We start from the raw sequence: 25,437 nt of genomic DNA, 5'->3' as shown, positions 1-25,437 counted from the left end.
ATATTTGACATTGGTTGGCAAAGAGAAATAGAAAAGTCTAGAGAATAAATAACTCAGAAATAGTTCAATTCGATGTTTCTGAGATGAGGAATTTACATTAAGGAAATAATACTGTTTATATTAGTCAAACGGGTGTCCTTGTCTTGATTGTTGCTTCCACTAGGTTTCAGCTGTTGTATGCTCCAGCCTTCTTCAGGTGTCTCATGTTGAACCTGGTTGTTGTATTGCAACCGAGTTTGACACTAGACACCAGTTCAACTAATGAACTAGTGTACTTAATCAGAAGTAGTGCGTGCTTTGATATAATAAAATGAGCTTATAATAAGACAGAAACCTGTCTGGGTTTGTCTCCCATACTTAAAGATGTAATTAAAATATTATCAGTAACTAATGTTTTTATTCTCTTACTGTATAATTATTTCATCATTATATTGCTCCACATATTTGTTTAGTTTTGTTAACAACTGCATAAAGTATAAAGAAAAAGGGTAAAGATTTTTTATTATAACCATCACCATACACCTATTTTCCTTGCTGGCATGAGTTGGATGGTTCAACAGGAATTGATGAACCAGAAGACTGTGCAGAGCCCCTATTTCTGTTTTGGCATAGTTTCTGTAGCTGGGAACCCTTTTTAATGTCAGCCACACTAAAGGGGACTTCAGATAATTAAGATGATAAGGTACCAAAGCATGCTATCAATGTATAAAAGAGAATATGGACAGAGGATCAGGGAGGAAGTAGAGGAAGAGTAATTTATGTGAATAAATTCTAAAAATGCTTATATTGTATTATAATTTCTCTGTTGTGTTTTCTAGGTGAAAGAAATTGAAAAACGAGATGCATGTCTCACATCTAAAGAACAGATTGATCGTCTTACAAGACCAGGATCCACATATTTTAACTTGAATCCTTTTGATGTAAGTTTACATTTTCTCACTTCATTTGACTATTTTATTTTTAAAAAATGAATGGAAAATTAATCAAGTTAACCACTAAGAAGATTCACAGTAAAATTAGTTATTTTACTGTAATTAAGGGAAAAACCTGATGCGTGAGGTGAGCCCTTCTGTGATCTCTCCTTTTCTTCATTGCAAACTAATTCATTCTTACTTTGTGAATTTTGTTTTTATTATTTACCAACACAGGTCCTCCCTAGTTTTCCTCTCTGACCCAAGTATACTATCAGTTATGTTCAAACCAGGCCGATCCAGCGTCTCACACCTACTCTACAATGTCATTCTAAAAATAAATAATCACATCATTGAAATCTTGAAGCTATGAGATAATGTATGATTAATTGAAAACAATGCAAATAGATAAGCATTACATTTGATGGAGTAATCTGAATGGGTTAAACAATGGTAATATATCCATTAATGATTTGACAGTATTTGTGTGTGTATTTTATTTTTAGCTCTAAGGCTATATAAATGTCTCAAAAAGTGGTGAGCTGGCAGAAATGTTTCCTGGGCGAAATGCTTAGCGGTATTTTGTCTGTCTTTACATTCTGAGTTCAAATTCTGCCAAGGTTGACTTTGCCTTTCATCCTTTTGGGGGTCGATAAATTAAGTACCAGTTGCATACTGGGGTCGATCTATTCGACTGGCCTCCTCCCGCAAAATTTCAGGCCTTGTGCCTAGAATAGAAAAGAATATATAAATGTCTCAAAGTTTGAGAGTTTTGTGCATGGCACTTGACAAATGCAATGCACTACAGCAAGAAACTTGTTCTTCTCTGGCCCTTTCTCTTATACCTTACCCCTAATCCTACTAGCCTAAAGTTTCTCCTCCCCACTAGAGGTTCATAGTTTTGCAAGCTGCTTGGTGGCCACACTAACACTGGCACCACAAAAGAGCCCCCCACTTTAAAGTAGTTGGAGTTAGGAAGGGCATCCAGTCATAGGAACTATACCAAAGCAGACACTAGGGGCACAATGCAGTCCCTTGGGCCTTATGGATCCTGTCACACTGTCCAATCCATGCCAGCATGGAACATGGATGCTAAATGATGATGATGATGATAAGTCTCGTTTCTCAAAAGAATAACTGTTTGAAGTCTGCTTTCCACACTGACATGGGTTGGAATGTTTGACAAGATCCAATGGGTTGGAAGGCCATCTTTGGCTCTTCCAACATCTCAGTTTCAGCATAGTTTTTACAGATGGATGCCCTTTCTCAAGCCGTTCACTTTAGAGAATGTATTGGGTGCATTTTTTTCATGGCACCAACATTGTGGGGGTTTTCTTACCCTCAGCAACACTAAAGTGTCCTCTTGGTCACGTGTTATGTCTGCTCAGTTTGGCAACAACTTTACAATGTATTGAGTGCTTTTTTTAACTTAGCACCTATGTTAGTGAAGTTCTCTTGGAACTCACACAACTAAAGAACCCTCATAGCTAAAAGGGAGAACAGGAGAGACTGAGGACTTCAGGTGAGATGTTGAGGGAACAGACATTGTTGTGAAAAGGTGGTAGCATAGAGAGTTAGAGGAAACTTTTGGCCGGGAGTAGTGGAAGGAAGAGAGGAAAAGGGAGAGAAAGAGTAGATTAGAGAGAGAGAGGACAGGGATCAGGATGATGGTATAAGTTGAGTAGGACTGATTCAGTGTTATCCCCTGTTATAAGAGTGAATATGGCTGGGTTATTTGGGCAGAGTGGTGCATGACAGAAAGATAGAGATGAGGGTAATGGAGAGGGTGTCACTGAAAGAAAGAGGTGTGTGAAGTCGAGAAGTGAAAGAGAGGTGGGGTTGGGGTTGAGAGAAGGACATGTGATGTAGGTGGGTGGTGATGAGGTGATAAAGAAGTTGTGGAGAGAGGACAGTGGGAGCCAGAGAGGTGAGGGGGTGGAGTAGTGGATGACTGTATTGAGAGCAGTGAGAGAGAGTCAGAAGGGTATCATAGATATTGGGGTGAGATAGGGGAGAGGATGAGTACAGCTTCTACTTATAGCATTCTCATTTACTTGGTGTGTGTGTGTGTGTGTTTATGGTTGGGAGTACCAGACAAATCTCTGGAGGTTCAGTATAATTGGTTAAAATGCTCCATGAGAATCTATAGCCTGGATACAAGGGCTGTATGTTTTTTATTAGTCCATTGTAGATGTTCTCTTCTACAACTTCAGACAATACATTCAACACATCCATCGAACCATTGACTGCTTCAGCCTTCAGCAGTGCAAGACTTGTTCTTTGCTCTCTTAGAACAATAATGTGTTTGCCTGGGCTTACTACTTTTAATAAAACACTCTAAGGCAATGACTGAAACCAATAAAGTAATAGATACAAGCTATCTACATCATGTAGTTTCATGACTTTTAAAATAACCGCCCACATGAACAAGCTGTACCTTATGTTCCTAAGGATCAAGTTAAATCTCAGATGACACTTATTACAGATTTTTTTCTGGTCTATACAATGCACTATATATAATTCCCCCATTTGTGTTCCATAGACTCTATACACCTCTCCTACATTGTGTTCTGCACAATAGGCTATACACATCTCTTCTTTATATATGGCCCATAAAATGGACTCTATACACTTCCCCTACATTTTTGTTCTATACAATGGACTGCATACATATCTATGTTTGTGCTCTATACAAATCCACTGTACATTTGCAGTCTAGACAACCTACTACATCCATCCATCCATCCTTCCTTCCTTCATTCATTCATTCATTCATTCATTCATTAATTCATTCTTTCTCCACACAATCAAATATGTACATCTTTTCTGCATTATATACTCTCTCTACTCTCTGTAAAGGTTCTCTGGTCCTGTTGTTTATATTGGTGAATTTATATCCTCATATTTGCTGCCAATCACCACCACAATCATCATCATCACCACCATTTCATATCTGTTTTCCATACTAGCAAGGGTTGGAAGGGTTGACAGGAGCTGGCAAGCCAGAGAACTGTACCAGGTTCCAATTGTCTGTTTTGACAAGTTTTCTACTGCTGGAAAACTTTGTATGCCAACCACGTGATAGAATGTACTGGGCGTATTTTTTTTATATATATAGAATGTACTAGGTGTTGTTTTTATATATATACATTTTCTTAACTCTGAATAATGAACGACAATTTCCTGCAGTTCCATAATCAAGATCTGCTAATTCAGTGTTTTTGACAATTGTTTTAGTGTGATTCCTACACCAAAAAGATTACAAAACTGATACTTAAATGCAGGGCCGAAACAAACTTTGTCTCCAACTCTGACTCCTCTTTTCGTAATCGTGGTCCACATATCTCATAAAGCATATGCATACGCATGTACTTTGAGTAGGCTTGTATGTTATAACTAATTTATATAAAAGAATAAAGATATTGTGAGTCGGAGTCAGTATAGTTTTATCGACTCTGGCTCCAGCTACCCCTTAATTGTTTCTGATCCGACTCCACGACTCCGATTCCACAGCTTTTCTTAAATGTCTCTCAGTTTTCCCAGTTTTGAACCAAGTCCAGTTTTTAACCATTATTGTCAATTTGGCTTCAACTTCTACCATCACATGATATATATCGCAATGTTAATGCTTTGTATACTTCAATATTTGTTGTTATTTTATGTTGTTTTGTTCTCTTTTTTCAGGTTCTTCAAATTGACCCTGATATGCCTATGCCTGAAGTAAAGAAAAAATACAGACAGGTAGTCAAGGAGATCCTTACAATTTTTTAATTTTGGGGTTGTGAGGATGAATCTGTTAGAGATGAAGAGAAACTAGATTAAATGTTGTATGAGGCTGCATAGTTAAGAAAATTGCTTCCCAATGATGTAGCTTTCGGTTCAGTGTCACTGTAAAGCTTCTTGGGCCAGTGTCTTCTGCTATAGCTCCTGTCCAACAAAAGCCTCATGAATGGATTTGTAGATGGAAATTGAAAGAAGCCTATTCTGTGTTTATAAATACATATACATGTATGTATGTATGTATGTATGTGTGTGTGTGTATATGTAATGTATGTATGTGTGAATGTTTGTGTGCCTCTATCATCACATGAGGATTGTAAATGAGCATCATTATCATAAGAGTGATGTTGTTCATTTCCAGTCTTCCATGAAAAACGTGTGGCCTGGGAAAATGTCACCTTACTTGGAAATAGATGTGTGCTGATGACTGGAAGTGCATCTGGCTGCATAAAATATGCATTTATGAAAGTTTGTGTGACTCCTGCATGCATTAAAGAATGGACATTAAATGATGATAGTGGTAACGTGCATCTTTGTGCCTAGGCACCACACATTTACATTATGACATGTATGTATCCTATCATGACCCGTCTTTTCGTTGGATGTCCATTCGTCCACGTCTTTTGGCACGGCATCTTTTTGTCTGATGATTTTTTCTGTTCAACAACTTTTTGTCTAATTTTAAATAAATGTTAAATAGGCGCAGGAGTGGCTGTGTGGTAAGTAGCTTACTTACCAACCACATGGTCCAACCACACAGATCTCACTGTTTGGCACCTTGGGCAAGTGACTTCTATTATAGCCTCAGGCCGACCAAAGCCTTCTGAGTGGATTTGGTAGTCATGTATATATATGTATGTATGTGTGTGTGTGTGTATATGTGTTTGTGTTTGTCCCCCCAACATCGCTTGACAACCGATGCTGGTGTGTTTATGTCCCTGTAACATAGCAGTTTGGCAAAAGAGACCGATAGAATAAGTACTAGGCTTACAAAGAATGAGCTCTGGGGTCAATTTGCTCGACTAAAGGCGGTGCTCCAGCATGGCTGCAGTCAAATGACTGAAACAAGTAAAAGAATAAAAGAACTCTTTAGAAAACAAAGTGAACATCAAAATCAAATAATCATTGAAAATTTTATTGATATGATTTATCGTTGAATGAAAAAAAATCATCGGTGAAAAAGATGTCAGTCTCAAAGATGTGGCCGAAAAGACATTTGATGAAGTTACGTCGGATGAAAAGACATTGCAGCTATCCCATTTGTGCTTTGTCTCTGGATCCAAGAGAGAGGTTTGGTGAGAGAAAGAGACTGGTAGACTAAATATCAAACTTCAAAATTAGGTACAGAGGTTGATTTAATTGAGGAAACCCTTCCTTTCTTTTAATGACTGAAATCAATAAAAGTCATATGTATACAGGTTGTTGTGAAGGCACATGGCTCAGTGGTTAGAGCATTGAGCTTACGAGCATGAGGTTGTGAGTTCGAATCCTGGTCCGGGCTACGTGCTGTGTTCTTGAGCAAGACACTTTATTTCACATTACTCCAGTTCACTCAGCTGTAGAAATGAGTTGCGACGTCGCAGGTGCCAGCTGCATTGGCACTTGCTTTTCCCTTGGATAACACTGGTGGCGTGGAGAGGGGAGGCTGGTATGCATGGGTGACTGCTGGTTTTCCATAAAGAACCTTGCCCAGACTTGTGCCTGGGAGGGTAACTTTCTAAGTGCAATCCCATGGTCAGTCATGACTGAAGGGGGTCTCAGCATGTCGACTTATGACCTATCTGGCTTACAACCAATCAACTTTACAATGATTGGCGTACCAGCTCCTGGCAGCAATAATAAGTAGTCCAGTTGAAATCTGATAGGTTTAATTTCTTAGAAATTAACCTGTCTACGGATGATGTCAGCCAACAAACGCTTCCCCTAGGTTTGGTTATCGATTCCCACTGTGTTGGATGACTATCCTGTTGTGGAAACATTGAGGCAACCTTGTATTTGTTTATAAGATGACTGCTTGAGACTCTGAAACTTTTGACTAACGACAGTATAGTAGTATAATACAGAATACTGTGTGTGACTTCTACCTGAGAATTTACCTTAAGAAAGCTATGTAGGCTGACCTACAACCAGTAGTCGGAACCAATGGTGGTTATAAGTTGATGACGACCTGTATATACATACGCATATGTTAAACAGACATAAAAGACTCACTGACTTTCCTGGTAAGCCACAATACAAAGTTGTCCAATTGCCAATTAGTGATCAACACCCATGCCACTGTTCATTAGCCATTGTGTGTAGATTTATACAATGGTTGATGAGCAGTGGTACAAGTATTGATTCCTTGATGAGCAGCTGGAAAGCTTTGTTTTTAAGGTTTGTCATGAAACTCAGTATTTCTGTGTGTGAGTTTTCCATTTTTATATAATATTTTACATATATTTTTCTATTTCAACGATATTGAGGTCTGCTTTGTTTGTAGTTACACACATGCTTTATCATTGTATATATATATATGTATACATATCATACAAAAGTTTAGACATTTACATATTTATAAATATATATAGCACTTATACATGTATGTGTATCTCAAGTATGTTTCATTTGTATTTTTGCTAGATGTCCATATTGGTGCATCCAGATAAAAATCAGCAGGATAAAGAAAGAGCACAAATATCATTTGAAGGTAGATATTTTGTTAATCAAGATTATGTTTTAAGTTATTGATTATTTAGCTATCATTCATACTTATCGTATTTGATAGCACATAAGACATACTTTCTTGCAGACAAAAAAAGGTCTGAAATGTTCACCCTGGGTCCTATATACAGAGTAGGGCAGAGAGGACGGACGTTTTTGAAAAATCCACAAACTCATTAATTTTAGCTGCAAACAAATTTTATTGACATCAATGTGTTCGAATTGAATTAGCATTTGTCAAAATCAAGTGTGGAAAACAACATATATCATGTAGTGTCCGTTTTCATTGATGCATTTCTTTTTTACTCTAGACACAAAGCCTGAAATTTTGTGGGAGGGACCCAGTTGATTAGATCGACTCCAGTATGCAACTGGTTCTTAATATATTGACCCAGAAAGGGTGAAAGGCAAAGTTAACCTTGGCAGAATTTGAACTAAGAGCATAAAGACAGATGAAATACTGCTAAGCCTTTTGCCCAGCATGCTAACAATTCTGCCAGCTTGCCGCCTTTCATGGATGTATTTCTGAAGGCGTTCTTGGTCCATACCATTTGTGGCGCCACCACCGGTCTCCTATTCATTAGTGTACCTCGTGTATGAAGTGCATTCATCCATCGCAAGATTGTGTTATGGGTGGGAACAGCCTGATTTTGGTGAATGTTGAAGTGGCACCAAAACTCATACTGAACTACTGTGACAGACTTGTTTTTCTTCACATAACTGTCGTAGGTAAACACGCAATGCTTTATCGTCCACAGCGCCATGGCTTTACCTGAAAAGAAAAAAATATACTAAGACACCATGGGCCGAATGGTACCTGTCAGACATATGTCCGTCCCCCTGGGGCTGATTAATAGCCATTTTAAAAATGTCCTTCCTCTTTGCCCCACCCTGTACAAAATTGGGCCTCCCATGTGCTTTAATGCACTAAAAACGTTTTTTCCTGAATATGTACTGCTGAAATTGTGGTGAGTCTTTTATGCCATCAAATACAGTATTTATATTTAGTTGTTTGAATGTTAACACTTTTTATGTTATAGACCTGACCGTCTCAAATTATTGTCTGTCTAATTTGTCTCTAGTTTGTCTTTGTTTCAGCTTTACTCTTCTTACATTATTTACATTTGACGGATATTTGTCCTCATCTTGTTTGTTGTTAACATAACATTTCGGCTGATGTAATCTCCAGCCTTCATCAGGTGTCCTGGGGGAATTTTGAACCTGGGCTCTCATTCCTAAGGTATTTTTCCGATGTTATTATATTTATTATTATTATTATTAAGGTTACTGCCTGGAATCAAACTTGGAATCTTGGGTTAATAGCCCATGCTCTTAACCACTACGCCATATGTCCGTGTTCAATTCCAGGCAGTGACCTGAATAATAATAATAATAATAATACCTTAGGAATGAGAACCAGGGTTCAAAATTTCCACAGGACACCTGATGAAGGCTGGAGGGTAAATCAGCTGAAACGTGTTAACAACAAAGAAGATGGAGATAAATATCCATCAAATGTAAATAATTCCTCATCTCTCAAATATAGAATTGTATTCACTCTTCTTATTCTGAGATAAGAGTCATATAGTCATGTGATATCAATTGAATTTTGAACTATTACATCTTGTTTCATGCATTACAACTTTTCAAGGTACATATATATTCATCATCATCATGGCTCAGCAGTTAGAGCGTTGAGCTTATGACTGAGGTTGCGAGTTTGATTCCTGGACTGGGCTGCATGTTGTGTTCTTGAGCAAGACACTTTATTTCATATTGCTCTAGTTAACTCAGCTGTAGAAATAAGTTGCAACGTCACTGGTCCCGAGATGTATCGGACCTTGCTTTTCCCTTGGATGACACTGGTGGCATGGATGATACTGGTATGCATGGGCAACTGCTGGTCTTCCATAAAACAACCTTGCCTGGACTTGTGCCTCAGAGGGTAACTTTCAAGGTGCAGTCCCATGGTCATTCATGACTGAAGGGGTCACCCATCATCATTATCATCATCATCATCATGTGTTTGTCTTCCCATTCTGGCATGGGTGGGATGGTTTGACAGGATTCAATAAGCTAGAGAACTGCATTGAGCTCCAGTGTCTATTTTGGCACAGTGAAGGCACATAGCTTAATGGTTAGGGTACTTGGCTCACAATTGTAAGGTCATGAGTTCAGTTCCTGGCAGTACAATGTGTTCTTGAGCAAGACACTTTACTTCACATTGCTCTAGTCCACTCAGCTAGCAAAGATGAGTTGTACCTGTGTTACAAACAGCCAGTCTTGTCTCATTCCTTGTCATGCTGAATCATCCTGTGAGGTTTATGTCAAAGGTATGTGTATCTGTGGGGTACTGAGCAATCTGCATGCTAATTTCTTGAGCAGGCTGTTCCATTGATCAGATCATCCGAAACCCCTGCTGTTGTAACTGAAAGAGTACCAGTTTTTTTTAATTTTTTATTTCTACTTCAGCATAGTTTCTATAGCTGGATGCTCTTCCTAACATCAACCACTTTATTGACTGTAGGAGATACTTTTTTTTCTCATGACTTTGGCACTAGTAAGGTCACCGAATAACTTGCAAAGCAAAGAAAAAGATTTAATTTAGTAGTTTTGTAGTAGAGAGAGCAAGAATTGCAGGTAATGAAATAACTTCACTTTAGGAATCCAGATGAATAGTAAAACTAGATGCTAAAATAACAAGCTGTGCTTTAGAATCAAAAATATGTTGCTTCAAGTCATTTAGTGGAATTTTAAAATATGATCATGTTAGTAGTCCCACCCATGGGACTACTAGCATGGAAGGCTGACGATGATGATCTCAAGACATTGAATGAAAATATAGTGTGAGAGCATAAGCCACAACTTAGTTTCTTATCTATAAACTATTTACTACAGGCTGAAAGAAAGCAATGTCTTCATAAAAAGAGACCTTTCTCAGGGAAATCTTAAATGATTTAAGTCTAAATTTTAAAATGTCAAGAAGGATTTTAATTACAATGTTTCTTAGCACGATGCAGCTTTGTTTCTTTGTTAGAAGCCAGCTCCTTATTCATTGGAAGAATTCTTATAATTAGAAAGGAAAGATGGTATACATACTGGATAGGTACTCTGAGTCTATGTGACTGAAATGTAACTGGAATAGTTTACTAAATGGAAACTAGAAAGAGAAACACTTGTCATATCAGCAGAAATTTATCCTGTGTGTATATCCTGCTATCTAGAAGATAATAACACTATTGACTGAGAGAGTTGTCCCTCCTGAACCTGTGCCAGATAGATCACATTTCTTTGCATTCAGGAACGGAAGATAATATCTGATTAATAAGAGAGACAATGACACTTAAAAATTTTGTGTTGATAAAAAATGTTGAATGTACCATATTGGTGTGGAAGATATCACCCATATCAGTAGATCATCATCATCATCATTTGACGTCTGTTTCCATTGCTGGAATGGGTTAGATGGTTTGACAGGAGATGGTAAGGCCAAGGGCTGCACCAGTTTCCATAATCTTTTTTGGCATGGTTTCTACAGCTGAATGGCATTCCTAAATGCCAACTACTTTACAGAGTGTACTGGGTGTTTTTCACGTGGCACCCATACCTGTGTTTTTTATGTAGCACCAGCTTCAACACCAATGCTTTTTATATTATACATTGGATTTAGGATATCAATTCTGTTGTGGTGGGCAAGTCTTGTTTATTACAACAATGCACCACATATATGTCAATGAATGTCAACAAGAGACTATCTTACCATGAGACCTGCTATTCTTGTCAAACATATTTATGAAGCTATTTGCAGACAGGATTGTCCTGATATTCCTACCAAAGATACACCATAACTAAAATGTATCTATACCTTTTGAAATAAGGAAAACTAGAGGAACATTTCATTAAAAACAGTAACCCCATGTAAACACAACGTTATTGTTCTAAGGGGCAAAGAACAAAAGTCTTGCACTGTGGAAGGCTGAAGCAGTCAATGGTTTGATGGATGTGAATATATTGTCTGAAATTGTAGACGAGAACATCTACAGTAGATTAATAAAAAACATACAGCTCTTGTATCCAGACTATAGATTCTCATTTGCATTCACTATACCATTCATCATCTGAGGCAAGATCACCTCCTCCAATGCCCCCTCCCCTCTCAAAGGATCTTTGTTTTGCCAGTTACTTGGTGACCCTGCCAGTGCTGATGACACATAAAAAGCATCTAGTCCACAATGTAAAGTGGTTGGCATTTGGAAGGGTATCCAGCTGTAAAAACCTTGCCAAAACTGACCTTGGCTGTGCTTGTAAAAAGCACTCAGTCCACTCTGCTTGGTGGTTGGTGTTAAGAGGGGCATCCAGCCATAAAAGCCCTGCCAGAACAGACACAGAAGTCTGGTGCAGGCTCCTGCCTGGCCAGCTCCTGTCAAACTGTCCAGTTCATGCCAGCATGGAAGGCAGACATTAACCCTTTCATTACCAACCTGGCCGAAACTAGTTCTGGCTCTGAGTACAAATGTCTTGTTTTCATAAGTTTTGAACTAAAATCTTCTACCAAACCTTAGTCAATTTATGTTCCTAATACTAGCTGAATGATAACTGAGTTATTTTACTAAATTCTTTGTTATATTTTAAGTAATTGAAAGAAACACAGAGCATCTCAAAATAAATGCAGTAACGAAAGGGTTAAACAATGATGATGATGATGATGTGTTAGGCTATGTAATGACTTGTTTCCATAAAAGCCACAAAATACTGGGTATTTCCAAGAAAACAAAGTAAATTGATCCACATCCTTCAAAACCTCTCAGTTTACTCTCCAGGGAACCTTTGTACAAAATTGCAAAGATTCTCTGAGTTGCCTGAAATGATTATATGCACACACATACACGCGTTCACTATAGTAACTAAACACATATTTGTGTACGAATGAGACATACATACCCATTATATGGGTACACTTATATCCACACACATATACCTAGTCAGTCCACCTGTACATACCTTCCTTCTTGTGAAACTTGTGAAGACCTGTTGAGGCAAGTGAAAATCAAAATCAAAACAAATCAAAATAGATGAACATCAATGGAATTTGTATCTTTGTGGTACCAGTGCCGGTGGCACACAAGAATCCATCCGAACGTGGCCGTAGTCAGTACCGCTTGTGGTACCAGTGCCGGTGGCACACAAGAATCCATCCGAACGTGGCCGTAGTCAGTACCGCATCACTGGCCATCGTGCTGTGGGCACATAACAAACACCATCCGGTCGTGGCCGTTCGCCAGCCTCATCTAGCACCTGTGTCGGTGGCACATAAAAACACCATCCGAAGACCCGGCAAGACTAGTCAGGCCATAACCATGGCCCCTACCTGGACGTAGTCAGTCCACCTGTGCATACCTTCCTCCTTGTGATACTTGTGAAGGCCTGTTGAGGCAAGTGAAAATCAAAATCAAAATCAAAATCAAAACAAATCAAAATAGATGAACATCAATGGAATTTGTATCTTTGTGGTACCAGTGCCGGTGGCACACAAGAGAAAACCATCCAAAAGTGGCCGTAGCCAGTACCGCATCGACTGGCCTCCGTGCTGTGGGCACATCCGAAAGTGGCCGTAGCCAGTACCGCATCGACTGGCCTCCGTGCTGTGGGCACATGACAAACACCATCCGATCGTGGCCGTTCGCCAGTTCATCTAGCACCTGTGTCGGTGGCACATAAAAACACCATCCGAAGACCCGGCAAGACTAGTCAGGCCATAACCCATGGCCCCTACCTGGGACGTAGTCAGTCCACTGTGCATACCTTCCTTCTTGTGACACTTGTGAAGACCTGTTGAGGCAAGTGAAAATCAAAATCAAAATCAAAACAAATCAAAATAGATGAACATCAATGGAATCTGTATCTTTGTGGTACCAGTGCCGGTGGTACACATGAGAACCATCCGAACATGGCCGTAGCCAGTTCCGCATCGACCGCCTCCGTGCTGTGGGCCGTAACAACACCATCCGATCATGGCCGTTCGCCAGCCTCATCTGGCACCTGTGTCGGTGGCACATAAAAACACCTTCCGAAGACCCGGCAAGACTAGTCAGTCCACCTGTGCATACCTTCCTCTTTGTGACACTTGCGAAGACCGGTTGAGGCAAGTGAAAATCAAATCAAATCAAATCAAAATAGACAAAATAGATGAACATCAATGGAATTTGTATCTTGTGGTACCAGTGCCTGTGGCACACAAGAAATCCATCAGTGCTGTAGTCAGTGCGGTGGGCACATGACAAACACCATCCGATCGTGGCCGTTCGCCAGCCTCATCTAGCACCTGTGTCGGTGGCACATAAAAACACCATCCGAAGACCCGGCAAGACTAGTCAGGCCATAACCCATGGCCCCTACCTGGGACGTACCTTCCTGGGACGTACCTTCCTGGGACGTACCTACCTGGGACGTACCTTCCACCTGTGCATACCTTCCTTCTTGTGACACTTGTGAAGACCTGTTGAGGCAAGTGAAAATCAAAATCAAAACAAATCAAAATAGATGAACATCAATGGAATTTGTATCTTTGTGGTACCAGTGCCCGTGGCACACAAAACCATCCGAACGTGGCCGTAGCCAGTACCGCATCGACTGGCCTCCGTGCTGTGGGCACGTAACAAGCACCATCCGATCGTGGCCATTTGCCAGCCTCATCTGGCACCTGTGTCGGTGGCACATAAAAACACCATCCGAGCGTGGCCGTCTGCCAGCCTCGTCTGGCACCTGTGTCGGTGGCACATAAAAACACCATCCGAGCGTGGCCGTTGCCAGCCTCGTCTGGCACCTGTGTCGGGGGCACATAAAATCACCCACTACACTCTCGGAGTGGTTGGCGTTAGGAAGGGCATCCAGCTGTAGAAAAAACTGCCAGATCTGACTGGACTGGTGCAGCTTTCGGGCTCCCCAGACCCCAGTTGAACCGTCCAACCCATGCTAGCATGGAAAGCGGACGTTAATGATGATGATGATGATGATGATAGACACACTCACTAACATATTTAGAATGTCTCTGAAACTGTCTTGACCTGAACAATTTTTTGCCTATGGACCCCTTTGATTTCTATTTTATTCTGCTGGACCCTTGTAACCATTTGACGTTTAAAAAAATCCTATCATATTTTTATAATTAAATATATTAAATAGGCACAGAAGTGGCTGTGTGGTAAGTAGCTTGCTTACCAACCACATGGTTCACCTTGGGCAAATGTCTTTGCTATAGCCTCCTTGTGAGTGGATTTGGTAGGCGGAAACTGAAAGCAGCCCATCGTATATATATATGTGTATGTGTATATATATATGTATAAATGTTGTACCTAAGAAGCATCAGTTGTGGTGTGCAAGAGAGACGATTGCGCTGGTATGGTCATGTGGCGAGAATGGATGAAGATAGGTGTGTGAGAAAGTGCCAATCCCTAGCAGTTGAGGGAACCCGTGGAAGAGGTAGACCCAGGAAAACCTGGGACGAGGTGGTGAAGCACGACCTTCGAATGTTAGGTCTCACCATGGAAATGACTAGAGACCGAGACCTATGGAAGTATGCTGTGCGTGAGAAGACCCGGCAAGACTAGTGAAGCCATAACCCATGGCCCGGGACGTAGTCAGTCCACCTGTGCATACCTTCCTTCTTGTGACACTTGTGAAGACCTGTTGAGGCAAGTGAAAATCAAATCAAATCAAACCAAATCAAAATAGATGAACATCAATGGAATTTGTTTCCTTGTGGTACCAGTGCCAGTGGCACATAAGAAAACCATCCGAACGTGACCGTAGCCAGTACCGCATCGACTGGCCTCTGTGCTGTGGGCACGTAACAAACACCATCCGAGCGTGGCCGTTCGCCAGCCTCGTCTGGCACCTGTGTCGGTGGCACATAAGAAAACACCATCCGAGCGTGGCCGTCTGCCAGCCTCGTCTGGCACCTGTGTCGGTGGGACATAAAAAACACCATCTGAGCGTGGCCGTCTGCCAGCCTCGTCTGGCACCTGTGTCGGTGGCACATAAAAAACACCATCCGAGCGTGGCCGTCTGCCAGCCTCGTCTGGCACCTGTGTCGGTGGCACATAAAATCACCCACTACACTCTCGGAGTGGTTGGCATTAGGAAGGGCATCCAGCTGTGGAAACACTGCCAGATCTGACTGGCCTGGTGCAGCCTTCGGGCTTGCCAGACCCCAGTTGAACCGTCCAACCCATGCTAGCATGGAAAGCGGACGTTAAACGATGATGATGATGATGATTATATATAAATGAAAGAATAAATAGTCAAAAGTAAAAGGGAGTACGATTGGACAGCTGTTTAATGACCACTACACATGTTTCGATACAACACAGATCCACATATATACAAGATTTAAATTTAAATTAATGGTTTAACTGTATATTAGGACCCAGGTGTATCTCTTACTTTTGACTCTATTCTTTCATTTTTATTTTTCACACACGAAGAATGCCTAAACCTAGAATTGATAGTATACCATAATACCGCCGGGTATCTGGTAATTCTAAGTGTGAACGAGCTCTATTTTGTACTCTAATACATTCTTTATGGAATACCCCTTAACTATATATATATATACACATACATATATACATAAATTTGTGTGTGTTTGTGTGTGTGTCACCAGCATCGCTTGACAACCGATGCTGGTGTGTTTACGTCCCCGTATCTCAGCGGTTCGGCAAAAGTGACCGATAGAATAAGTACTAGGCTTACAAAGAATAAGTTCTGGAGTCGATTTGGCTGTAGTCAAATGACTGAAATAAATAAAAGAGTAAAATATTATTAGGGATTGTATTAAAGAAATTATCAAAATATTTTGTTTTGTTTTAAAGAAGTATAAAATTTTAACAACAGAATCTTATAGAGGCCCAAAGGTCATATAGACCCTAGTTGAGAACTTCTGCATTAAGTGATCACCTTGAATTCTGTGAAGAACTTGATTAAATTATAAAGAAACACACACACACACACACACACTTGTTTGATTTGTCAAAGAAGCAATGACATAAAATGTAATTCTTCTTTCAGTAAAACATTAAGCTTGTGAATTAGACATCTTTGATTTTATTTTTCTTGATCTTCATCTGTAACCAGGGCATAACTAGGGTGGGGCAAACAGGGCATATGCCCTGGGCGCCACTTGGAGGTGGGGTGCAAGTTTGGCCAAAATCATTTTCTAGTTAAGCCATTAAAAAACATTGGGGTTAGGGGTACAATTTTGCTGCTTGCCCTGGGCGCCATTTACCCTAGCTATGCCCCTGTCTGTAACGACTCTATTATATCTTTTGAAAGAGTGTTTTACTCTCATTGAAATTATTCTCTATTTATTTCAGCTGTGAACAGAGCATACAAGACTCTTGAAAATGAAGAAGGTTATAAAAGATGTCGAGAAATCATTGATGAAGCAATTTCCAGAGTTGAAGAAATGGTAAATATTATTAAGAATTTTGGTGAAGGTGGTGAGCTGGCAGAATCATTAACATGCTGAGCAAAATGCTTAACAGCATATCGACCATCTTTACATTCTGAGTTCATATTCCACCGAGATTGACTTCACCTTTCTTACTTTTGGGGTTGATAAAATTAAAAGTTGTGTACTTAAATAGACACAGAAGTGGATGTGTGGTAAGTAGCTTGCTTACCAACCACATGGTTCACCTTGGGCAAAATGTCTTTACTATAGCCTCCCTGTGAGTGGATTTGGTAGGCGGAAACTGAAAGAAGCCCATCTTATATATATATATATATATATATATATATATATATATATATATATATATATATATGTGTGTGTGTGTGTAACCCATGCTAGCATGTAACTGACCAGCCCCTTGACCCCAAATTTCAGGCTTTGTGCCTTTAGTAGAAACGATTATTAATATTTTGACAATTAAACAGTCTCTAGTTTGGTTCTTACTATGGTTTAACTGAAATAACACTGTCACCATGACCACCACTATCTAGTACTGTAGGTATGTTTAGCTGAAACCACTTCGCTGGCAAATATTAGGGTCTGGTCTTTGGTTTGAGGATATTAACATCTCCCTCTGTTTCCCGTAACCAATCTTAGAGACATTGACTGTGTGGTTGTGAAGCTTGCTTTCCAGCCATGTGGTATCAGGTTCTGTCCCACTGTACTGAACCTTGGATGTCTTTTACTTGCAACTTTTCGTCAACTGGGGGCTGCATCATACCGTTTCCAAGAAGAGGGCTGCCTGATAAAACACATACGCATGAAATATTACTTGCCCACTTTACACTGAATTTTTTGCAGTTCTTCTTAATTTTATTTGTCTTAGTATGGAAGTTTACATTAAGCTGGAATCTCTTTCATTATTTCATAATGATAATAATAATGATTGCTTGTGTAAATAAATTATAGTTTAAAATATTGAGGTAAAAAAAAAAAAAATCATCGATATTTTATTAAAGAACAAATTTCATTATCTGTATCAGTGCGATTTTTGCACTGTCACATTCTTTACCATATTTTCAATATTAGATAGAATTTGAGTTGTTGCTACTCTTAGGTTATGCTGCAAATTAGTAACCTAGAAACTTGTTGAGGGCTGCATTCCACAGGTTGGCCATGCATGCCTTAGATCAAAAAGAGCAAATATGTTAGGTGCAGGCTTGACTATGTGATAAGAAGCTTGCTTCCCAACCACATGAGTTCAGGTTCAATCCCACTGTGTCTCATCTTGAGCAAGTGTCATCTACTTTTGCCGAGTAGATCTGGTAGAGGGAAACAGAACAGAGCCCATCTTATATCATCATCATCATCATCATCATCATTTAACGTCCGCTTTCCATGCTAGCATGGGTTGGACGGTTCAACTGGGGTCTGGGGAGCCCGAAGGCTGCACCAGGCCAGTCAGATCTGGCAGTGTTTCTACAGCTGGATGCCCTTCCTAACGCCAACCACTCCGAGAGTGTAGTGGGTGATTTTATGTGCCACCGACACAGGTGCCAGACGAGGCTGGCGAACGGCCACGCTCGGATGGTGTTTTTTATGTGCCACCGACACAGGTGCCAGACGAAGCTGGCGAACGGCCACGCTCGGATGGTGTTTTTATGTCTCTCTAAACTTTGCCCAGGCTATTCTTACTCTAGCAGTTACACTTTCAGCACACCCATCCCCGCTACTAACTTGGTCTCCTAGGTAGCGGAAGCTATCAACTACTTCTAGTTTGTCTCCCTGGAACGTGGTAGAAGTTGGTCTCTGCACATTTCCAGTGTTTATTTCTCCTGAGCATCTGCCACATACGAAAACTATCTTCCCAGTTAGCCTACCTTTGACGTTGCTGCACCTCTTATGTGTCCATAGCTTACACTTGGTGCACCTTATAGAGTTTCTACCTACACCTTTTTTACAGATTGAGCAGGGCCATCTACCTGAAGTCGTTTGTGGTTGGTCCACCATCCTACTTATTAGGACTTTGGTTTTGGCTAGGTTGATTCTAAGGCCCTTCGATTCTAATCCTTGTTTCCACACCTGAAACTTCTCCTCCAGTTCTGATAGTGACTCAGCAATTAGAGCAAGGTCATCAGCATAGAGGAGCTCCCAGGGGCATCCTGTCTTAAATTCTTCCGTTATTGCCTGGAGGACTATGATAAATAGGAGGGGGCTGAGGACTGAACCTTGGTGGACCCCAACCTCTACCCGGAATTATATATATATATATATATATATATATATATATATACATACACACACACACATACATACATACATACATACATACATACACACGGAGGCAAAGTGGCCAAGTTTCTTACAAGCATTGGGCCTCAGGGAGGCAAACTGGATGAGTTCCTTTTGAGTGTTGCGCCTCATGGAAGCAATGACCAAGGCATTCGGCATTACGTCGTGTTTGAGAAGAAGACCCATCAAGCTGAGCAAAATCGCAGTAATGGCAGATACCGGTGTCACGCAAATTGGCTCCTGTGCCAGTGGCACGTAAAAGCACCCATTTACACTCTGAGTGGTTGGCATTAGGAAGGGCATCCAATCATAGAAAACCATGCCAAATCAGACTGGAGTCTGGTGCAACCTTCCAGCTTACCAGCACTGGTCAAACCATCCAACCCACCCCAGCATGGACAACGGACGCTAAATGATGATGATGATGATGACACGTCTTTGTGTGTCTTTGTGGTTGTTCCCATCACCATTTAACGGTGTTGGTGTGTTTATGGCCCCCAAGCTTAGTGGTTCAGCAACAAGTAGCTGATACAATAAGTACCAGGCTTTAAAGAAAACAAAGTACTGGGGTTACCCCAGTATGGCCCTACTCTAATGACTGAAACAAGTAAAATATAAAAGATTTTTGTATATGCATGTGTGTTTGTGTGTCTTGACATCGTGGTTGTAAACATGTATTTTCATCATATCGTGATGTTTATTTCCAATTTTTCAAGAAAAACATGTCTGGATACAGGGAAATAGGTGAGTGTTGGAAATATGAAAGGCGTCCAGTTGTTGGAAACCTGCCTTAAATTTTATCTGACTCATGCAAGCCTGTAAAAGTGGCCATTAAATGATGAAAGAAAACAAATAGCAAACCTGAATATCTTGTTTTATTGAATGACTTCTTCATCAGCCGATGTTTCATTTATTTTGTTTTTTAATTTCTATTTGCAGACTAAACAGAAAAGGAAACAGTTAAAGAAAGAAGGCAAACCTATAGTTGATGATGACATTAATAAAGTTTGTACTCTTTTTTTTTTTTTTCATTTTTCTCATTATCTTTCCCAGATGAATGCAAGTAGCTTAGTGGTTGGGGTATTTAAGTCACACTCATAAGATAATGTGTTCTAGAGCAAAACATTTCATTTTATGTTGCTCCAGTCCACTCAGATGTAAAAGAGTTCAGTTCACACCTTGGAAGTTAACCCTGTGATGGACTAGTGTTCCATTTTGGTGGAGTGTTGTAATCATCTCAGTCACTCATCACCCATGAAAACTAAGCTAAGCTCAAACCTTATTAACCCCTTGAGAACGGTTTTTTTTTTTCATCAAGCCACTAGGTTGCATTGACAGTAATGGTTTGGCATATATTTACATCAACTGCTTTAACCAGTTTACAGCAGTGATTCATTCGGTTGCCTGCATATGGCAATGGTAATTGCGCCAATTGAGGTCAGCACTTGGTGCAAGATAACGTTTGGCCTATATTTATGTCATCCACTTTAATGCAAGTACTGTTTATTTACCTAGACTTTATACCTGTGCAGGAAGCTCATGCGATATTATTCCTGAATAAGATCACTGGACAGCACAAGTCGGATCAACTTCATATATTTACAATCATGTGAATTCAAAAATTGACTTTAGTGTGGTAGAGTTTAAAACAGGGAACCACACACAGTGGCATGACACATTGTGAACAACAGTATCTAGTTTCCTTACATTTCCCTTTTGCCTTACATACTGTGCATCTCTTTGAAGAATTTGTCCTTTTGATTCTTTGTTCCCAAGTATTGAATCTCTTCCTTGAATCTACTCTATAACGAATTTTGACTGACTTCATACTTCCATGGTTTCCCGTCCAAAGTCCAACATTTTAAGATCTGATCTCACCATTTCTTCCCATGTTTTCTCTTATCTTTTCTGTACTCTTGTTTTTTCACTTTCTCTGTAATAATAGTTATTTGCAAGTTTTTCTCTTTACCTCAATCAAAAAGAATCATAGAATTTCATATCATCATCATCATTATCATCATTTAATGTCTGCTTTCCATGCTGGCATGGGTTGGACAGTTTGACTGAGGACTGGTGAGCCAGATGGCTGCACCAGGCTCCAATCTGATCTGGCAGTTTCTACAGCTGGATGCCCTTCCTAACACCAACCACTCCAAGAGTGTAGTGGGAGCTTTTATGTGTCACTGGCATGAGGGCCAGTCAGGCAGTACTGGCGATGGCCATGCTCAAATGGTGGTTTTTATGTGCCACCTGTACAGGAGCCAGTCCAGTGGCACTGGCAACAACCTTGCTCGAATGTTGTTTTTCACGTGCCAGTAAGGTAATGCTGGTAACGATCACACTCGAATGGTGCCTTTTATGTGTCACTGGCACAGGAGCCAGTCAGTGGACTTGGCAACGATCGCGCTTGAATGGTGCTTTTAACGTTCCCCTGGCATGGGTGCCAGTCAGGCAGTGCTGTCTTCAGTCACATCAGCGAATTTGATTTTGATTGTGATTTCACTTGCCTTAACAGGTCTTCGCAAGCAAAGTTTAGTGTTCAACGAAAGAAAGGTACGCATAAGTAGGCTGGTTACACTGCTGGCATAGGCCACAGGTTATGGTCTCACTTGGCTTGCCAGGTCTTCTCAAGCACAGCATATTTCCAAAACTCTTGGTCACTAGTCATTGCCTCGCTGAGGCCCAATGTTTGAAGGCCGTGCTTCACCACCTCATCCCAGGTCTTCCTTGGTCTACCTCTTCCACAGATTCTCTTAACTGCTAGGGTGTGACACTTTTTCACACAGCTGTCCTCATCCATTTGCCCCACCTGACCATACCAGCACAGTTGTCTCTCTTGCACACCACATCTGATGCTTCTTAGGTCCAACTTTTCTCTCAAGGTGCCTGCACTCTGTTGTGTATGCACACTGACATTACACATCCATCGGAGCATACTGGCTTCATTCAATACAAGCTTACGCATGTCCTCAGCAGTCATGGCCTATGCTTCACTGCCATGTAGCATGGCTGTTCATACACGTCATGCAGTCTACCTTTTTTCTCTGAGCGAGAGGCCCTTTGTCACTAGCAGGGGTAGGAGCTCTCTGAACTTTGCCCAGGCTATTCTTATTCTAGCAGCTACTCGTTCAGAGCATCCACCCCTGCTACTGACTTGGTCACCTAGGTAATGGAAGCTGCCAACTACTTCTAGTTTTTCTCCTTGGAATGTGACAGAAGTTGTTCTGAAATCCTCATTATCATACATCTGCTTTCTTTTCTAGTGTGAAAGTCCCCTGTATTGCTCTTTTATATTTGTATTTAAAATCCACGCAGTTTACTTTGCAACTGTATGATTTCGGGTTCCATCACTGCATGGTACTTTGGGCTACAAAAGATAAAAGATAAGAGCTGGTGACAGAGAGGACATCCAGCTGTAGACTTGTGCCTCAGTAAGTTTTATTCAACCCTTGCAGCCTGCAAAGAGCAGATATAAAACGGTGGGGTGTTGATGACAGCAATAACGATGACCATAATGGTGATAATGAAATATTATTCTTTTACTTGTTTCAGTCATTTGACTGTGGCCATGCTGGAGCACTGCCATTAGTCAAACAAATTGACCCCAGGACTTATTCTTTGTAAGCCTAGTATTTATTCTGTTGGTCTCTTCTGCTGAACTGCTAAATTATGGGAACATAAACACACCAACATTGGTTGTCAAGTGATGGAGGGAGGACAGACAGACACACACACACACACACACAAAGTTATACATACATAGATATATATATATATATCTATTATATATATATATATATATATATATATATATATATTATATATATATCATCATCATCAGTTTAGCGTCCGTTTTTCCATGCTAGCATGGGTTGGACGGTTCTACTGGGGTCTGTGAAGCCAGAAGGCTTCATCAGGCCCAGTCAAATCTGGCAGTGTTTCAACGGCTAGATGCCCTTCCTAACGCCAACCACTCCGTGAGTGTAGTGGGTGCTTTTTACGTGCCACCCGCACAGGTGCCAGACAGAGCTGGCAAACGGCCACGAACGGATGGTGCTTTTTATGTGCCACCGGCACGAGGGCCGGTCGAGGCTGGCAACGGACACAAACGGATGGTGCTTTTTACGTGCCACCGGCACGAGGCCAGTCGGGGCGGCGCTGGCAACGGTCGCGAAACGGAAGGTTCTCTTACTAGCCACCGGCACTGGTAACACATCTGCAATTTCCATTGATCGATTTCGATTCTGATCCTCACTTGCCTCAACAGGTCTTCACAAGTAGAGTTTCAACATGCCACCGGCACTGGTAACACATCTGCAATTTCCATTGATCGATTTCATATATATATATATATATATATATTATATATATACACACACACATACATACAAGCTTCTTTCAGTTTCCACCTACCAAATCCACTCACAAGGCTTTGGTTAGCCTGAGGCTATAGCAGAAGATACTTGCCCAAGGTGCCTGCCATGCAGTGGGACTGAACCCAGAACCATGTGGTTAGGAAGCAAGCTTCTTACCACACAGCCATTCCTGTGCCTATATTCTACATGTAATTATATTTTCTTAATATAATTCTACAGCATGTACTTATATTTTTCACTTGTAATTCTCCATTTGTAGCATAAACATGCAGTATATGTGCAGACTTGTAAACTATTTGCTGACTTAGAGCGATTGCGTCAAGAGAAAGAAGCCAAAGAAATGCATGAAAGGTAAAGTTTCCTATATCATTATTATTATTATTATTATTGTTATTGTTATTATTATTAAGGCAGTGAGCTGGCAGAATTGTTAGCATGCTGGATGAAATGTTTAGTGGTATTCACCTGTCACATTCTGAGTTCAAATCCTGCCAAGGTCGACTTTGGCTTTCATCCTTTTGAGGTTCATAAAATAAGCACCAGTGGAACACAGGTTGATGTAATCGACTCATTCCCTCATCCCACAAGCTGCCCTTGTGGCAAAAATTTGAAATAATAATAATAATAATAATTATAATTATTATTAATATTATTATTATTATTACTATATTACTATTATTATTATTATTATTATTATTATTATTATTAGCTAAATAACATCAGGGCATTTATTATTATTATTTATTATTATTATTATTATTATTATTATTATTATTAATATTATTATTATTAAGGTGGTGAGCAGGCAGAATCGTTTGCACGCTGGGCAAAATGCTTAGTGATGTTTTGCCCATCACTATGTTCTGAGTTCAAACTCTGCTAGGGTCGACTTTACCTTTCGTCCTTTCAGAGTCGATAAAACAAGTACCAGTCAAGTACTAGAGTTGATGTGATTGACTCCCCCAACTCCAATATTTCAGGCCTTGTGCCTACAGTAGAAAGGATTATTATTATCATTGTTATTATTTTATTATCGTTGTGTAAAAGCATGTGACCTAGTGGTTAGGGTGTTGCACTCACAATCACTTGATTGTGGTTTCAATTCCTGGACCAGGTGGTGTATTGTGTTCTCCAGTCAAACACTTTGTGTTGCCCCAGTCCACTCAGCTGTAGGGGATGCTGTGATCCCTGTCTTTTAGGTGCCATAGAAACTGGGTAACTGGTCCCATGAGCTCTCGGACTTGCAGACAGTAACGTCCAGGGTACACTGATTATTATTATTATTGTTGTTTTTGTTAAGGTGGTGTGCTGGCAGAATTGCCTATAAGCATTTTGTCTGGCTTTATGGTCTGAGTTCAGATACCACTGGGGTCACCTTTCATCCTTTCAGGATTGATCAAATAAGTACCAGTTGACAACAGGGGTCAAAGTAGTTGACTAATCCTCTCCTTCACAATTTCAGGCCTTGTGCCTATATTAAAAAGGATATTATCATTGAAGGCAAAGTGGTTGAGTTCCTTTTGAGTGTTGGGCCTCATCGAGGCAATGACCAAGACTCTTGTAGAATATTAGATTTAAAAAAAACCCCTTGTTGGGAAAAAGTTAAAGGCTGCTTATGGAACACAAACCTTCCGTCTTTGAATATGTCATTTGTCCTACCTTATATATTACAGTAACATTTTGAATCTTTGTTCTTATCAGCAAGAATTGTATGTTGGTTTATCATCATCGTCAAATTCAATGTCCGTTTTCCATATGGACGTAGGTTTGGACAGTTTGACAAGAACCGGCATGGGCTGGGTCCACACTAGTCTGTTTTGGCTTGGTTTCTATGGCTGGATGCCCTTCCTAGCACCAACCACTTTACAGAGTGTACTGGGTGCTTTGTACATGGCACCAGCACCCACACCAATGCTTTTATGTG

The 25,437-nt window shown here is 40.4% G+C and overlaps 1 protein-coding gene across 1 annotated transcript in view; it reads left to right on the top strand.

Moving 5' to 3' along the window:
* LOC115232356 (dnaJ homolog subfamily C member 8) overlaps nucleotides 1–25,437 on the top strand; it is a 54,404-nt gene that overhangs the window by 22,744 nt on the left and 6,223 nt on the right. Inside the window, exons 2-7 of the mRNA XM_029802195.2 lie at nucleotides 819–920; nucleotides 4,596–4,652; nucleotides 7,314–7,380; nucleotides 16,766–16,860; nucleotides 20,077–20,142; nucleotides 23,773–23,864. Of these exons, the coding sequence (XP_029658055.1) occupies nucleotides 819–920; nucleotides 4,596–4,652; nucleotides 7,314–7,380; nucleotides 16,766–16,860; nucleotides 20,077–20,142; nucleotides 23,773–23,864 (479 nt within the window). The remainder of the gene's footprint in view (nucleotides 1–818; nucleotides 921–4,595; nucleotides 4,653–7,313; nucleotides 7,381–16,765; nucleotides 16,861–20,076; nucleotides 20,143–23,772; nucleotides 23,865–25,437) is intronic.

This window comes from Octopus sinensis, linkage group LG2, assembly GCF_006345805.1.
Source record: "Octopus sinensis linkage group LG2, ASM634580v1, whole genome shotgun sequence".
Taxonomy (NCBI): Eukaryota; Metazoa; Mollusca; class Cephalopoda; order Octopoda; family Octopodidae; genus Octopus; species Octopus sinensis.
Note: the sequence above shows the minus strand (reverse complement) of the source record. Positions and strands in the feature narration are given on the sequence as shown.